The sequence below is a fragment of the Suricata suricatta genome, chromosome 4, assembly GCF_006229205.1.
Source record: "Suricata suricatta isolate VVHF042 chromosome 4, meerkat_22Aug2017_6uvM2_HiC, whole genome shotgun sequence".
NCBI classification, from domain to species: domain Eukaryota; kingdom Metazoa; phylum Chordata; class Mammalia; order Carnivora; family Herpestidae; genus Suricata; species Suricata suricatta.
The window spans coordinates 89,339,645-89,358,392 of NC_043703.1; the positions used below are offsets into that span (position 1 = coordinate 89,339,645).

The window sequence follows — 18,748 nt, forward strand, 5'->3', positions numbered from 1 at the left end:
CTTCTCTAGTACTTTATCTTCCTATTTATTTTATGTGCCTTCAGAGAAGCAATGGTTATTCCATAGAGACTGAGTGTTTTCGTTTCTGATTACTCAAAATATTTCATTGTATAGAATGCTTAATTGTATTTTATATATATGTATATGTGTGTTTATTGACATAAAACATAGAAACCTTAGGATATCTTTACATAGCTACTTTCTCTTGATAACAGTCTTTTATGTAAGTGTGGTTATATGTTTAATCTAGTTCTTTTATACCTTTTCAGTACTTTGTATTACCCCCTAAAATAGAGGAACGTTTCATAGATTTTGGCATATTGAGTGCTACAGAAGCAAGTAACATTTTATTTGCAATTATAAACAGCAATCCAATTGAGGTAAAAAAATGTTTTTATTCTAAACCACATTTAAGGATTTTATGTTAGTGCTGCAATAATTACTTTCATATCTTTCTCTTTTTTAAGTTGGCCATAAAAAGTTGGCATATCATAGGAGACGGTTTATCAATAGAACTTGTAGCTTCTGAAAGAGGCAATAGAACTACAATAATTTCAAGCCTTCCAGAATTAGAAAAATCCTCCTTATCAGACCAGTCATCAGTAAGTAAATTTTCTTATTGCTTCCTTAAACTTAGATATATATCTAAACCCCAAATAAAAAACTATTCCTATAACACACATTTCAGCTAATATTTTTGTAAGATACATAATAACATTTGTTATTTGATATTTAAAAGTTCTTGTTGGTAATCTACTTCAACTCCCTCTTTTTATATTGAGGGCACTTGAAACCCAAAGGAGTAAGTTCTACCTTGTAATAAAAAGTTCTGTAACAAAATTAAATACTCTTTTTGTAACACAAGTGTAAATTCCCATAGCCACCAAACTAACTCTGTGTTCATTGAATTTACTTGGCCAAAGAGATAGCCCTGCACATTGGCAGAAAGTGTTTTCAATTATACAGAATATCTGTGGCCAGTTTTCTGTACTGATTGGAAGAGAGTATCAGTGAGGCAAATGCTGCTTCATCTCTTTGTAGATCTGCCCTTGTACTTCTACTCTGTTGTATAAATAGGTACATTTGGTCATAAAAGAGCATGAAACAAGAAATAACAGCCCTTTCCACTACTGCAGTGGAACTTGGCGTTTTACCTACTCAGAATGGAACTAGTAGAGTCACCTTGTGTGAGAAGGAGTGTAATGTATCCCATCCGTTAAGCTAAGGTAGAACTTCTTGTGGCAGTTATACAAAAGAAAGAGAAAATGTCCTTATATACAGAAATGGTTGACAGATATGCCTATGGAATGCCATAGGCTATAAAAATTGATTTAAACAGAATCCCCCAAAATACTTATTTTGGAGAGCAGTTTGGCAATATAAACCTCTCCTGGGAATTTTTCCTGTGGAAGTAATTTGAAGACATAAAAGCTGTCAGAATGGAGATGTTTGTAATAACATTACTAACAATTTCAAATACCTGGGAACGGTCCAGTACATAAAGTAAATCATGATTTTATGATTGAATCTGAAGCAAATAAAAATTTGTAAATAGGATTGTGTGTAGAAAGTTGGAAGAGGATTTATGGTAAGAGGGAAAACTACTAACATATTCTAATTGCAACGGTGTAGCATTCAGCTACACAAGCAGATATTTGTGAACAGTGGTGATTTATGGCTATTTATATTTTTATAACTTATAATGTATTAAATTTGATTCAAAAATAAAGCCTCCTTTTAAAACAAAGATATATCTATGAGAAGTAATATTTGTCACTCCAGATTAGATTTTATTTTTAATAGAAATAGAATGCTGAAAATGGATAATAATTAGGTCAGCCATTGATTGTATGCCTTTCAACAAGGAAGAGTTAAATCATATGTATATTTACTCCCAGGTGGTTGAATTTTCTGTTTCCTAGTAAGATATTATAAATCTAATAATTTTAGAAATCTGGATCATTTCCTAGCAATAAATAGCATATGTTGACACATACTATTTAAATTTGAGAGGTCCATAAAGCCTGTTGGACAATTGAGGGGTTTAGAATTAGCTTTTAAATGAAACTCTAAATTTAAAAATGAAGGACAGAAAGATGAGATCATTGTTATGAACTCTTAAAATAGGAAGATGTAGTGAGTTGCCAGCTTCAAAATAGAAGCGTCACAAAGTGAGTTTTAAGCTCATAGTGCCTAAGCTTTCAGCTGGTTCCCAAACCTGAAACCATGACCTAAATTAGCGTCCTGCCTTGTGAAACACATATTGCCAACAAACCCATGGACAGCAGACCTGTGTTCTGATCCGGGCAGTAGGAATCATGATGAAAAGTGTTAGAATTGCACAAAACCAACACAGAAAATGCTTCTAAAAAAGAAGAAAGTAAGTATGTTTGGTGGGTTGACATTTGTTATTTTAAGGTAAATGTGAATTCTAAATAAAATATAACTACTAGTAATTGAAGTGCAGCTTCACAAACTAAATTACTTGTCTTTGGGAGTCTCACAATTGAAGAGAATGTGGAAAGAATGACACTGGACCACTGTCGCACACCACTCACGAAAATTGACTCAAACCAGATGAAAGACTTAAGACCCATAAAGCCCCTAGAAGAAAACATAGGGATGAGTCCCTTGACATCAGTCTTGGTGATGATATTTTTGGATCTGACTCCACAAGCAAAGTCAACGAAAGCGAAAATAAACTGTTGGGACTACATCCAACTAAAAAGCTTCTGCATAGCAAAGGAAGCCATCAACAAAAGGAAAAGGCAGTTACTCAAAGGAAGAAGATACTTGCAAAACATGTTTCCAGTAAGGAATTAATATCCAAAGTATATGAAACAACTCATACCACTCAATAGCAAAATTGAGCAGTCTGATTTTAAAAATGGGCAGAGGATTTAAATAAACATTTCTCCCAAGAAGGCATCCAGATGGCCAACAGACACATGAAAAAGATGCTCAACATCCGGCATCATCAGGGAAATGCACATCAAAACCACAATGAGATATCACCTTATTGCTGTCAGAATGGCTGTCAGAAAGACAAGAAACTACTAATATTGTCAGGGAGGTGTGGATCTATTGGTGGAAACAGCCACTGTAGGAAATTGTATAGAGGTTCCTCAAACAATTACAAATAAAATGACATTATGATCTAGTAATTCTGCTTTTGGGTATTTATCTGGAGAAAACAAACACACTAATTCAGAAAGATATATGCACCCGCATGTTTATTGAGAAGTCTTTACAGTAGCCAAGATATGAAAACAACCTAAGTGACCATCGTGGTTGAATGGATAAAGAAGATGTGATTGATATGCACACACACACACACACACACACACGTGCGCACACGCACGTGCACACGCATATTCCTTAGCCATGAAAAAAAAAATAGAATCTTGCCATTTGCAGCAGCATGGATGGACCTTGAGGACATTATGTTAAGTAAAACAAGTTGTACAGAAAAAGATAAATACTATTTGATTTCACTTAGATGTGAAATATGAAAGAATAAAACAAACCAAGCTCATAAGATAGAACAGATTGGTGATTGTTGCAGATAGGGAGTGGAGTAGCAAAATAGGCAAAGGGGGTATACAAACTTTCAGTTAAAAATCGCGGGGATGTCATGTATAGCATGGTAATTATAATTAGTACTGTACTGTGTATGTGAAAGTTAAGAGAATAAATCTTAAAAGGTTCTCATCTCAAGGGGAAAAATGTGTAATTATGTATGGTGACTAGATTTATTGTGATCATTTCACAATATATACAAATACTGAATCATTATGTTGTATACCTGAAACTGATACAATATTATATGTTAACTATACCTGAGTTAAAGAGAAGAGTAAATGCCAGAAACATCAGCAAATAGCTTGAGGAAACAAGATTTCCATACTTCAAATTTTTACTTCTTAATTCTTCTTTCTTACCATTATTTTTGGCATTTTCATATGACCCAATCTCAGTTGCTTTGAAGGCATGATTATTAATGTGACAAAGGTAAATTCAGAACTTGAAACAGAACCAACTTTGTGCTTGTGCCGTAATGTAGCTGAAGGATTGATGGAAAGCTGTGTCCCTTTGTTCCAGCCCTCACCTTCTCTATCTGTGCAGATATGTGCATGATGTGTGAGGACCATACCCCTTTCCACCTTGGTAGATGGAAATCGGACTGTGCCTCAGGGAGCCAGTTTTCCTGGTGGCCCATGGAATAAGTGTAGTAGATAAGCATCAAAGGATGGGCATTATTTTGAGATATTTATACAAAATGGTGTGGTAATTTACTGTCATACATTAGACATACATTAGAATTTGGAAATCAGTTGATCACAATAGCCTTCTTTACCGTTTCAATAGGAAACTTGAGCTGGCAAGGCTAACAAATGATGTCATTTCTACTACATACAGGTAATATTAGCCTCAGGCTATTTTGCAGTGTTCAGAGTCAAACTTACTGCAAAAAAACTGGAAGGGATTCATGATGGAGCCATACAGATCACCACAGACTATGAGGTAAGACTGGGGATTCATGGCAGTGAGGTATTTCTGAATAATTTAGTCCTTTTTTGTTTTCATAAAAACAACTAAGTTCACTGATAAAGTTACAGTTTACCCGTTTCATACAGGTATGAATAAAACTGAGCTTTTGAAAATAGTTTACAAATCATTGGTTGTTCATTAGCTCATAGTTTTCTGATAAAACCCAAAACTTTTAACTAAAAATATCTTGAGAAAAATGGCTTCCACACACTTATAATCGCTGTTGGAAACCTGCATATGGTTATAGCACTGCACAGACCCTGAGTGAAATTCCTGAATTAGATCACTGATTGTTCTGCCATCATTAATATCTTCCTGTGTAATATTTCCAAAAGGGAAGATACAATCAAGAACTCACATCTTAATTTGAGTTCTTATGATTATATTTACATGAGTCATTCTAAGTCAAGGGCAAAGTGAAAATCATTGAGTGAAAGACTCTTTGTGGTGTTTAACGTGTTGCATTCAATGGGATTTTGAATGGATATATTTCTGTCATACCTAAGTATTTTAATTTAATATTTAGCAGTTCTTTGGGAATTTGAGCACTGCTAAATTCTCCAACATTTTTTCATCATATACAACCTCCACATGAATGAAAACGAATTCAGAATAAACAGAACTGGTCATTTAATAGTAATAATATATAAAAATAATAATAATAGAATCATAATGATAGTAGATGATTTGTTGGGAGTATGTCAAATTAATTAAAAGTAAAGAATTCATGTTTATCACTCAATACAAATAAGTGCATTTCATAACTATGAAAAGTTTTTGTTAGTATGGATAAAAATTAGGAAAAATATCTTAGAGAAGGATCTTTGAGTTATTTAGGAAGTGTGAGTTGATATTCTAAATCTATAATGTTCAACTCATTTTCTAATTAAGTTGATATTTATTGCTATATACAAAAAAAGAACCCTATAACTCTAGAAAATGCTAAGTTTTTCATAACATTGTTTTAGGAATACAATTTGACTTTTTTTGTTAATAATCTGCAGAATAACCTATTATGAAAAATCTGTTTTTCATTCCTTTCCCATTGTTTGGTCTCATTTACCATGTTTTCATTGAATCACTGAGCAGTACATGGAAATTTACTATATTTCAGAGTATTTGATGGAGTGCATTGGTACAAGTTAAACAGTATATGTAGGTAATTTTAATATTACTTTTGAGTTGGTTGTTGCTAATATAAGTCTCCTCAAAAATTTGAGTTTTTTTTACATCTTCAAAAATTATGCAGTAATGGTCAAGATCAGTCTCAGACTTAAACACTTCTTTATGGTCTATTTCTTCACTCCACAGATTCTAACAATTCCTGTGAAGGCTGTAATTGCAGTGGGTTCACTGACTTGCTTCCCAAAACATATGATTCTTCCACCTTCCTTTCCAGTAAGAGATTTAATTTATAGATTTTTTTTTGGTAATTTTTTCTTTGCCTTTACCTCTGTGTTTTATAATCTAACAGTGAAGTCATTTATTCTTTACTGATTGTCTACTATAAGGTAAGACATTGAACCAGGCTCCACAGGAGGCACAAACAGAAATAGTTCCTTCTGTTAAAAAGTTTTCTATCAAGAATAGGAAATGGGCACATGATTCATAACTTTAAAGCAGGATGTAGAGATTGCCCTAAGAGGTATAAAAATGAAGTGCTGTGAGGTAAGTACACATGTAATTGATAAAGGTGCGTGTGAACTAGCTTAGAATTTCTTTTGGCAGGGAAAGCACGGGTGTTAAAAACTTGCGCTCAGGACCCTGAAGTCAACCTGAATACAGACACCGAGGCAGTAAGCCTGAGATGGCTTTAAACAGTAGTGAGTTGCCCAGTTTGACAAGAATGGAAGGGAATTTCAAGAGAGAAGATGGAATGACATGTTAGAATGATAGTATGAAAAAAAACAATTAATCCATGAAAATTTAAAGTTTTTAAGCTGAGGCTTGACATCATCAGAGTTGAGGTTTCAAAAAAAAAATTTTTTTCCTGGCAGAAGTAAATATAAGGTGAATTAGGGAGTGACAGTAGAGTGCCCGAGGCCAGAATCTATAGAAGTGTCAAGAAGAGGTTTGAGCGTAGGGCATTGACAGAGCAATAAAGCCCTTTCAGACCTCCAAACCTTAGTTCTCTGTCTTGAGTGCCCCCACCTTCAGAGAACTGCACTGTCTTCCAAGACTCAATTCCATTGTCCTCTCCTCTCTGACCATTTCTTGACTCTGCCAGACATTACTTGGTGTTACATGTGTTATCTTGAATTGATTTTAAATTACTTCTCTTGCAACAGGTCTCATTTGTGCTTTAAATATTGCCATCTGTGTTGATATCCCCAGTAGGACTCTGAGTTCCTCTAGAAAGGGATTAAGGATCTTTTATCCCCAAAGCAGGCAGTTAGAAGTGGTGGGGTGGATGAAGGAGTGAAATAATGGAGACAAGACCTTAGACAAAAGACATTTCACATTTGAATTCTGCTTCAATATCCTGAGAAGGTCCTACTAATTAAAGCAGGTATGGTAAGGTAGGTAGAGTCAAAAATATGACTTAGAGTTTGAACCTAGAGAAAAAAGAGAAAAGAAATAGGGAAATCAAGAGACAGCCACTGCTTTTTGCAAGATGATGCGGTCATCAGAGCACATGGGGACAAATGTAGACGTGCCCTCTACCCTGTGAAAAGAGTCTTGGTTGGGGTGCCTGGGTGGCTCAGTTGGTTAAGCAACCAACTTTGGCTCAGGTCTTGATCTCGTGGTTCGTGAGATCAAGCCCCGCATCGGGCTCTCTGCTGTCAGCACAGAGCAGCCTGCTTTGGATCCTCTGTCTGGAATTCTCTTTCCCCCCCACCCTCAATTCTCTCTCAAAAATAAATAAACCTTTAAAAAAAAAAAAAAAAGGAAGGAGTCATGGTGGATTAAGAGAAATAGTACATAGTAAATTCTTAAATAAACCTAAATTCAGAATTGAGCATTTTAAAAATATAAATTTTGAGTGAGTAGGACCTGCACATTTAAGTTGGGTCTTAATGAAATTTTTGTGTGATTCCACTTTGCACTAACTGTACAGACCTCTTCATTATTTATCCAAAAAGACCTTGTTCCATTCATTCTTTAATTGCCTTACCTGTCAGTGATCTTAAACACAGCATAAATCCTAGAAGGGAATAATTTAGATGATACAGTGAAAGGTCTATGGATGGAGTAAATGAGAAAGAAAGAAAGCATTTGTATAAAAATAAAGTGTTGCTTTTGAACTACTTTGGGTCAAACTTTCATATATCTTCAGATGGCTTACAGGACCAAATATTTGCTGGGAATCACAAATTAACTTGACATTACTGCATTAGTCAGGATGTTGTAACAAATTACCATATTTTGGCTACTTAAACAACATTTATTTCTCACAGTTCTGGGTGCTGGGAAGTCCAAGATCAAAGCACTGGCACATCTGGTGTTTGTTTGGTGAGGGCATTCTTCCTGGTTTTGCAAACAGCTCTTCTCTCTGTATCCTCACTTAGCCAGAAGAGCAGAGAGGAAGAGCAAGCTCTTGGTCTCTTCTTGTAAGGTTGCCAATCCCATTCATTGGGATTCCACCCTTACGTCCTGATCACCTTTCTGAAACCCCACCTCTACTACTAGAACATTGAAGATGAGCATTTCAGCATGTGAATGGGGGGAGCAGATTCTACAAAATCTCTTATCCAGTGGAGTATACTCGTGCCAACTGATGAAAACAGTACCTCCAGATAAACATTTGAAGTAACTCATAGTTTAATATTTGAATACCGTTGTAAAATGAACTTTTGTATCTGTTACCTCTTTTGACACCCCCACCCCCCTGAGAGACAAGGCATGGACTTGAGCGAAATGGTTATTACAGGTACATGTGTTATGCCCAAGATTTCAGTATTGTCCCCAAAAACCAGAAACTGCCAGGGAGACCGAGTCACGCATGCAAAAGCAAAGGGCATTTATTATTACGGGCTTATAAGCTCCGGCTCACAGACTTTGCCAGCGCAGTGGATCCATGCTGAGAGCCCCGAACAGAGGTGGGGTAGGGCCTTTATGGGCTTTGGGAAGGGGGAGTTACAGGAAATTGTGACACAGGTACAGTGATCCAATCATTATTGCCTAGCATTATTGGCAGTAACTTTAACCATACATATTGCTTAGAGTGTTCATTATTTTTGGCGGGTCCCAATCACGACATTTAGAGTATTAACCAATTACAGAGTGGACCCAGGACCCTCACGTGGGGTGTAACTAGCCTTAAGCAATAAGTGATTATCTATAGCTTCTATCTCTAGGCCTGCCCTTAGGAGTGTTAAGCATGTTAGCTAGCCGCTTCTGATTGGGTGTTGCTAGCTAGGGTGGTCCCTGGTTAAGCAATCTATGCCCTTTTATTGTCTAATGATTCTGAGAAATCAACACTTAGGCCTCCAAGGATCAGAGGGAAGCTTGAAGCCTGTCATGGAGTCAATTTGGTTCAGACCTGCGTCCTTACATATGTAGACCAGGTAACTGCCAGGAACATACAGCAGGTTAGAGGCCAAGCTGGGGCCATCAAAGGCCTTGTGCCTCCTGCTCCTGTGTTCTCCCCTTCACAGCAGCACACCTGGCCTCTCCTATCTTTCTGCTCTATTTCCCTCTGACCAGGCTACAAATGATCAGTGTTACTGAGAACCTCTCTTTCATTCAACTCTTTTCCTCTGTGCATTCTCTTGACTTCTGTGTCTTCTAGTACCAAATATTACCCCAGTGGATGTGATCACTTTCGGGACTTCTTCAAATGACTAGGAATCAGATTATAAAGTAAAATTCTATACTCAAACAAAAGAAAAATTATCATTCTTAGAATTATTTAAATCATTTAATTTTTTACTTAAAATCTGATCCCCTATCATAGGGAGAAGCATATAGTTGATAAGAGCAGTCACTGATTATCTAATGATTTAATCTGTCTGCTGTTCTAAGATATTTGATAACCTGTATTTTTAAAAGGTATCTCATTTCTCTTTGGTACAAATGACTTTTTTTTTTTAAAGAAAAAATTTTTCTAAGGAAATCTGAGTTTTTGTTTTGTTTTTTGTTGTTGTTGCTATTGTTGTTGTTTCATCCTGAATTTGGATACTTTGGGGACAGCCTGACCTTGGGTAAACTAACCTTGCTTCACAAACTGACAGTGACTATTTCCTTTATTCAGAGCTGTCTCTGTTGGCATCCTCCTTTTTTTAACATCAAATGTAAACATTTTTAACATTATTTTAATTAATTTTCATAAGATTGCAGAAATTTGTCCCACTTGTTTTTCTATAACAGGCTATAAAAAAACAAATGTATGTGCGTGTGCACACACACACACAGAAATAAAGATACAGATATATTTAGAGGGCTCTGATTACAAATTTTGAGATTATCAAGTGATAAACATTCTAAGTGCCTTTTGGGCTTCAGTTTCTGAAACATATGTCTTTCACCTCTAAATTGTGTGTTCTTAACAAAATCTAACTATATCCAAATGAGTTTGTTTGTTTCTTTGTCTGTTTTCTTCCTTCAGGGGAAAATAGTTCATCAGAGCTTAAATATTATGAACTCCTTCTCACAGAAGGTGAAGATACAACAAATACGATCTTTGTCAGAAGATGTGCGATTTTACTACAAACGACTACGGGGCAATAAGGAAGACTTAGAGCCAGGAAAAAAGTCAAAGGTTTGAAATGTTGTGTTTGAGGATTCCCATGTGTGTTAGTATTGTGTTATTGTGACCTTCTGTGGACTTGGGATTCACAGTTCTCCTGTGCCTCTTTGTAGATTGCAAACATTTATTTTGATCCTGGACTGCAGTGTGGGGATCATTGCTATGTTGGCTTGCCTTTTCTATCCAAATGTAAGTTACCTTGCTATTCTCTCTCATGCCCTTCATTCTGCCCAAAATACTTTTTGATGAAAGGCTGCCACTCTATTCCTTTGGTACCTTGGAAATCATTTGAAGGAAAATTAACACATGGATATAGATTTAGGGCTAAGTGTGTCATAATAGATGTTTCCTTGTTTTAGCCGAACCCAAAGTACAGCCTGGTGTGGCCATGCAGGAGGACATGTGGGATGCTGACTGGGATTTGCACCAAAGCCTGTTCAAAGGGTGGACGGGGATAAAGGAGAACTCAGGTCACAGGTGAGTGGTTTTGCTTTAAATATTTTAGCTATCTTAACCAGTTTGAAATGTACCTGTTGATGTTACTTTCTAGATGTGATTCTATTGATATTTGGTTATTTTTCTTCTCTGTAGCTAAGAAATAACACCTATCTTCAGAAAATTATTGAGACATCTTGAAATGCCATTTTAATTGTATATTGCTTAGAAATATACACACTACCATTTTTTTCCTCTTCTCCAGTGCTCTAGATAGTTCCTTAAAATCAAAGAACTATTAGAAGTTGTCTTTATATAGGGTGAATACAGCGGTCACCTTAGATACAGCCATTTGTGTAAGAAAGAAAGTTTTTGCCTACAACTGACCTCTGTTCTAGGCGAAGAAAACATTTCCTGCGTTTAATCCCACAATGGAGACCAAATGTCCTTTTGCTCAGTGTGAAAAGAACCACCTCCTCCCTTTCAAGTGCTAAACTGTTTTAGGGGGCACACAGAGCCCAGCTCACATAGGCTCAACCATATGTCTTTGGCAGCCTGAAAATGAGCCAATGACAAATTACTACAACATCTGGATTCAAAAGCAGAAGCACACTTACTGGGGAATTATAGAAGTACAGTCTTTCTTGTGCTTCAGCAGAGAATTTGACTAGAATAATGATAATACGGCAGCTGACAAAAACTGCTCTTCTTGGGGTGCCTGGGTGGCTCAGTCAGTTCAACATCTGACTTCCACTCAGGTCATTATCTCAAAGTTACAGGTTCAAGCCTCACATCAGGCTCTGTGCTGACAGCTTAGAGCCTGCTTCAGATTCTGTGTCTCCTCTCTCTCTCTGCCCCCTCCCCAACTTGTGCGCATGCGCACTCTCAAAAATAAATAAACTTAAAATGTTTTTTTTTTTAAAGGCTCTTCTTCACTTGCCTAATTTGAATCTATTTGTCAGCATCAGGATATCCCCATTTATAGTACTATAAGTTTTTCAAACCACTAGTGATTAAATCTAAGACTTTCTGTTTATCTGAACTATCTGCTGTGGAAAGTTTTCTTAAGGCAAACAAGAGTTAAAGTTCTACTTTAAAATGGTTAAAATAAGTACAGGGAGACTTCTAATGAACTCACTCAAGACAACACCAGTGAAACAGTTCTTGGTCCCCTACATTTCCATTACAGACATTACTTACAATGTATAGACAGTCTCCAAATTTTAATATTATGAATACATAACTTGGAGTGCTGTCGACCAGCACCTTCACCTCCTATCCACCAAAACCCCTACCTTCCTCTACATGTGCCCAGCACTCCACTGCTAAAGAGCTGGGCTTTGTGTCTCTCCTTACCATCGTGTCCCAGGTGCACAGTGAGTGTGGCATTCTCCCCGCTCCTACTGTGTCACTGTGCATGTTACAGAAAATGTGTTTCTAGTCTTATAAAGCCTGTGTTCTTACCAGTATAGAGTATCATAATTCACGGAAATTATGGTTAAAGTAGGCTTCAGTGTTTAGGCCCAGGGACCTTAGCCCGTGTGTAATATTGTTTCCTTAGGAAATGTTTCCTTGATTTCTAAACAACTGGTTCTTGAACACTCATAAGTAGAGAAATACTCAGATGAGGTCCTGAATATTGCTGATAACTTTACATATGTTTGCACAAAGGCCCCACATGTATTGCCACTTCAACTAACGTCTTCATTGCATGTCAGGATTTTCCTTCATTTTTTATCTCAAAGGGGGAAAGCCATATGCCAAGCACCGCATTGCCTTCTCATAGGCTCTCCTGATGAATATTCGTCAGCAGCCTGCTGTTGGTGTCTAGATCTTTCTACTGGGCATTCAGGATCCTTTAGGATCCCCTTAACAGCGTATGTTATCTGCGTCTACCTGCCTGTCCTTCACATATTCGGTACAAAAACAACACGAGTGATCAGTGATAGAGACTTCAGCAGCTCTTTGTGCCAAAACAGAGACATCTTCATACATGTCTATTGAAAGCACAGTAAAATGTCAGAGCACATAAACCTGTGTTTATTTAAGAATATAATAATAGATTATATTCAAAAAACTCAAATATTTTATTCTGATAAAATGACTTACAGGAGCACCTGAGTGGCTCAGTCAGTTAAGCATCTGACTTCGGCTCTGGTCATGATCTCACTGCTTGTGAGTTCAAGCCCCTGTGCTGACAGCTCAGAGCCTGAAGCCTGCTTCAGATTCTGTGTCTCCCTCTCTCTGTGCCTCTCTCTCTGCCTCTCCCCCGTTCACAGTCTATCTCTCTCTCTCTCTCTCAAAAATAAACATTAAAAAAAAAATTTTTAATGATACAGTGACTTACAAAAAAATTTTTTTTCTAGATTGAGCGCCTTATTTGAAGTAAATACAGATCTTCAAAAAAATATACTGTCAAAAATCACTGCTGAGCTCTCCTGGCCGTCTATAATTAGCTCCCCCCGGCACTTGAAATTTCCACTTACTAATACAAACTGCTCCTCAGTAAGTATTCAGAGTGTATTGATTTGGGGAAATACATAATAGGGTTGGTTTTAAAGTATCTACTCTTAACTTTTAACTATGGAAACCTCTCACTTACTGTTTTGTTACTTTGTTTAAGGAAGAAGAGATTACTTTAGAAAATCCTGCAGATGTTCCTGTCTATATACAATTTATTCCTCTAGCTTTATATTCCAATCCTTCAGTCTTTGTAGATAAGTTAATATCAAGGTAAGCATTGCTTTAAATAATCAAAATGTTCCATATTAGCATTGAATTATTATTTTATACACTTAAAACTTTATTACAGCTTATACAGTAGAAGATTTGGCTTAGAGAAATTCTAGATCTATAATTAAAATTGAGAGGAGGTTCTGGGGAGGGATATTGATAATGTCTAAGTATCTAGAAAAGTTTTCAGCTTAAGATAAGAAAAAGCAATGTTGAACTTCTTTCTAAAAAAATATAAAGAAAAAACAAGTGGAAACTTTCAAATATTTTAGTTTTTTTTAAATGAGCAAAATATTAACAATAAGTTGTTAATATTTGGAAATATTGGCGTTTAATTTTTGGAAATCCATTAGTCTGGTAATATTGACCTTAAAATCAACCAGAAGGTAATTTGCAAATAAAATATAAACTTGAGAATTACTCTCTACTCCCTTTAATTATGATGCTGTTTATGAACATGTACATTTTTAATTTTAGGTTTAACTTGAGTAAGGTGGCAAAGATAGATTTAAGAACACTAGAATTCCAAGTCTTCAGAAACACTGTAAGTATGTAAACTTCATACTAAATCCAAAGAAATAACTATAATATGAGGGGAGCAAATTTCAAAGAAAACTACCAACTACCCTTAAATTTGGCTGACGGGCAACTTACTGAAGAAGTCAAAGCAGTCTAGTAATTTAGAAGCAAAAAACCCAGAAGGAATGGATAGGATTTAGATCAACATGAGGCATATTGGGTAGAAAGTTCCTGTTTGCAGGCATTATAAGGTCATGAAGTTTTATAATGCAACCAGAAACCCTGAGGATATATAAATGAGATATAAACTAATATAATTTATTTTTATTAAGCCTCAAAATGTTGAGCTTAGTCATTTAACTTTTTATTTTGGATACTTCCTAATAAAATTGTAAGCTCAGTGAACACCAAACTTGTGGTTGTGAACAGATTACACAGACTCACTTGGGAAGCCCTTCAGTTGGTTCCTTAGTATGTAGGAAGACCATGGTGAGTGTTGACCAGATAAGACCATCTGTGGCTCAGTAGGCCAGGAAAGAAAAGCAGTGGAAAATGTTTTTAGTATTCAGGGGCTATATTGAAGAATGCTTTCCAGTATTTCATGAGCATCTAGTATGTGTCAGCATTCGCCAGGTACATTCACACTTACAATGTCACCTAGTCATTCCAGCAGCCAGGCTGAGCAGTTACTAGTAACCCAGGAGGTATTTCCCTTGTCCTGTTGGCAGGGAAAAGAAGTCTCAGGAAAAGAAAGCAACTTACCCAAGTTCATACCTGTGATAACTAACAGTCAGGGCCAAATTCAATTCTAGTTTGAAACTTTCAGATCCCAGAGCCTTTGCCCATACTCATGCCACATGGTCATTGCTGATGAGGACTCACTCATGAGCCTGTTAAGCCAGATATTTTATAGTTCTTGAAATATTTGTATTCTTTCCCACAGTTCTGTGTTTTATTCTCTCAGGCATGTATTAGCTAAACCTTTGGAGAATAGTTTTTATACTGTCCTTAAGTCCGTTTTGTATAGGAAAGTAATTTTCAGTATGTCTTTCTTCTGCCGAATTATAGGACACTAGACTGAAATTTAGACAGTCATATATTCCAGTCTCCTGCCCTTCTCTTGGAATCTTTTTGTAATCTGTTTTTTCCATGCATAAAGTGACAGCCTAATGATAAGCTCAAGGTTATCTAGATTCCAATAATTAGAAAGCTCAATAACCAGAAATTCCTTTCACTCTGCTTTGCTAAGGATGGAAGTATACATAAGAAGTAATTGAGCTAATCTTTACCTTTTTTTCTTATTAAATACAAGTTCTTTAGTGTTATTTACAAGATATAAAACACTGAAGTGTAAGCACTGGGAGAAGTAGGAAGATGAATGAGAATATCTAGACTTCAGAAATTTATCCTAAATGTGAAATTCTAGGTCTTCAGGTAAACTTACAATAAATTCTATCACAGTTCTCTATAGTGCTGATAAAACTGTGGTTCTCAAAGTATTGGGTCTCAGAACTCCTTTATAGTCTTAAAAATTATTCAGGACTCCAAAGAGAGTTTTTGTTTATGTGGGTTATATCTATCAGTATTTAGCATAATAAAAATTAAAACTGAGAGATTTTTTTTTTAGTGTTTTTATTTTATTTATTTTTTTCCATAATATTTTATTGTCAAATTGTTTTCCATATAACACCCAGTGCTCTTCCCCTTAAGTGTCCTCCACCATCACCACCACCTCTTTTCCCCCCTCCCCCTTCCCCTTCAACTCTCAGTTCATTTTCAGCATTCAAACTGAGAGATTTTTTTATATAAAAGGTGAAAGATTGATGGGCCTGGGTGGGTCAGTCTCTTGAGCATCTGACTCTTGATTTCTGCTCAAGTTATGATCCCAGGGTCATGGGATCAAGCCCTGCATCCAGCTCTGTGCTAAGTGTGAAGCCTACTTAAGATTCTCAGTCTCTCTCTGCCACCCCCCATCTCACGTGTGCAGTTTCTCTCTCTCTCAAATTAAAAAAAAAAAAAAAAGGAGTATCTTAATTGCCTTTTTAAATAATTTTAACAGCATGGCTTAGTCATTCAGAAAATATTGGTTCACCTTGATATGCAAAGGTTCCAAATGTTGACATGATTCATTCTGTAAAATCCAAAAAATTCATATTCATTAATACAACTACCAATCTCATTAGGGAATTCTTTAACTATTGGGAAGCTGTGAAGTTCACAGGGGTCGATTCAAGTTTTCCATAATTCTAAATTTTCTCACTGGAATTTTATCATTGTCAGCAAATACATCAGTTGTTATTCCTTGATTGGACAGATACACTTCATTTTTGTGAATTTGTCACCAAATATCAAAGTCTAAATAACCACAGATTGACTGTCAATCATTCTTTCAGCTGTAAATGGTTTTCCATGAAAAAAGCAGCTAATTCTGTCTGTATCACAAGTGATAGCTTTTCAGGACAATGTGGTACTTCAGGAGGCCGCAGGAGTGCTCTATGCATATTTCCCATTTTATCACAAAGAAGTAAAAATGCATGTGCCCAAAGATTGAGATTTATTAAGATTAATTTCCTTACTGCTTTATTAGTAATATTTTTTTTAACTACAAGTACATGGCAGTGAGGGAGTCAGTAGCTACTAAGGAAGTTAGATACCACTGCCTTACTTTAAGCTGAAGGTCAGCAGTTTTACCTACCACTGATTTTGCTGACCATTGGTGCAAATGTTGACACAGTGGAAAAGGCAAATGGCATCTGTCAGTGTTATGAAAATAGTTTTGACACCATGGATACACTGAAAAGATTCTGAGATCCCCACGGGTCCCATGGGTCACTCTTTAGAGAGCCACTAATGCAAAATTATTGAGAATTATTGAGGCCTTAATGATTGCCCTGAGGCATCACTTCCTCAAATGTTTGCCAAGTCATCAGAGTTTAAATTAGCTCATGTTTATGGGGAATATATGCATAGTATATAATGTGCCCATCAATTACTCAGAATAGTTTGTCTAAAAAAGAACTTATTTACCAACTGTTTTGGAACATTTAGGATATTCCGTTGTCCCAGTAGACATTGACAGAGAAGAATGTTAGATGCAGAAAAAAAGTTCGTGCCTCACCTCAGAATCAAGAGTTAAAAAGTAAGAGCTTCAGTAAGTCTATTGACCAGACATAATGTTTGCAGAATCATGCTACCACAGGTAGATAGATCTATATGTTTGAAACCTAGCTGTACCAAGTGGAGCAGAAAGTTGTGCAAACCTCTCTCCCCTTCCACATGTTAGCAGAGCCATGAAGAGTCATGGACATTTATAGTCATGTGTTGCCAGAGCACCTGGGTGGCTCAGGTCATGGTCCCAGGGTCATGGGATCAAGTGTGAGTGCTGAGCATGGAGCCTGCTTAGGATTCTCCCTCTCTCCCTTTGGCCCTCTCCCTCATGCTCTGCGCTCGCTCGCTCTCTCTCTCTCTCTCTCTCTCTCTCTCTCAAATAAAAATATAGCCAAGTGATGCCAACTGTTTCCCACCCCCCAAAAAATAAAAACTTAATGTTACTTAAAAATTAGAATAGATGGGGAGCCTGGGTGGCATAGTTGGTTTCAGTGTCCAACTCTTGACATCAGTTCAGGTCATGATCTCATGATTGGTAGGCTCAAACCCTGAGTCAGGCTTAGTGCTAAGAGCCCAGAGCCTATTGGGGATATTCTCTCTCCCGTCTCTCTGCTTCTCCCCCACTTTCTCTCCCTCCCTCCCTCTCTCTCTCTTAAAATAAACATTTTTAAAAAAAAATTTTAAATACTTATTTTTGAGAGAGAAAGAGACAATGCAAGTGGAGGAGAGGCAAAGAGAGAGGGAGACAGAGACTTCAAAGCAGGCTCCAGGCTCTGAGCGGTCAGCACAGAGCCCAACGTGAGGCTTGATCCCACAAACCTTGACATCATGACCTGAGCCGACATCAGACACTTAACTGACTGAGCCACCCAGGCACCCCTCAAAATAAACATTTTTAAAAATCAAAACAATATATCCTTATATTTTTTTAATAAAATATATTTAAATCTTATCGGTAGGGGCACCTTGGTGGCTCAGTCAGTTAAGCATCGGACTTTGGCTCAGGTCATGATCTTGTGGTTCGTGAGTTCAAGCCCTGCATCTGGCTCTCTGCTGTCAGCACAGAGCCTGCTTCAGATCCTCTGTCTCCCTCTTTCTGCCCCTTCCCTACTCATTTTCTTTATCTTGCTGTCAAAAATAAACATGTAAGGAGTGCCTGGGTGGCTCAGTCAGTTAAGTGTCCCACTTCAGCCTAGGTCATGATCTCACTGTTCCAAGTTCAAACCCCATGTCGGTCTCTGTGCTGACAGCTCAGAGCCTGGAACCTGCTTCAGATTATTTGTCTCCCTCTGCCCCTCCCCTGCTCATGCTCTGTCTCTGTCTCTCAGAAATAAATAATTGTTTAAAAAAATTTAATGAATATACATTAAAAAGAAATTTTAAAAAATAAACATTTAAAAAATAAGTTTTATTAGTAACTGGCTGTCAAGAAGTCATATTTTGGTTATTAAACTAAACTATTTAAACTTTCCATCATGTAGTGTTAATGAAACAGTAATATGTGCTGAGCTCCTCAAATAAAATTCAAAGATAAATTGATATGAGTTAGAAATATTTTTACAAATAAAATCTGGTACAACCTAAAGACCCTCGGCTGATACCCATCACAGGGGGAAGGAGCTAGGAAACAGTGTGAAAGTGGGAACAGCATCCACAAGACTTCAGGCTGCTGGGTGCTGGGTGCACAGCTGTTTGCTTTGTGCTAAAACTCAG

At 36.8% G+C, this 18,748-nt stretch overlaps 1 protein-coding gene across 1 annotated transcript in view; it reads left to right on the forward strand.

The window, feature by feature from the left end:
* Positions 1 to 18,748, forward strand: part of TMEM131 (transmembrane protein 131) — a 166,245-nt gene that overhangs the window by 113,575 nt on the left and 33,922 nt on the right. Inside the window, exons 16-25 of the mRNA XM_029937215.1 lie at positions 270 to 380; positions 468 to 602; positions 4,420 to 4,524; positions 5,863 to 5,949; positions 10,100 to 10,252; positions 10,354 to 10,429; positions 10,600 to 10,717; positions 13,042 to 13,180; positions 13,299 to 13,408; positions 13,886 to 13,952. Coding sequence (XP_029793075.1) covers positions 270 to 380; positions 468 to 602; positions 4,420 to 4,524; positions 5,863 to 5,949; positions 10,100 to 10,252; positions 10,354 to 10,429; positions 10,600 to 10,717; positions 13,042 to 13,180; positions 13,299 to 13,408; positions 13,886 to 13,952 — 1,101 coding nt within the window. The remainder of the gene's footprint in view (positions 1 to 269; positions 381 to 467; positions 603 to 4,419; positions 4,525 to 5,862; positions 5,950 to 10,099; positions 10,253 to 10,353; positions 10,430 to 10,599; positions 10,718 to 13,041; positions 13,181 to 13,298; positions 13,409 to 13,885; positions 13,953 to 18,748) is intronic.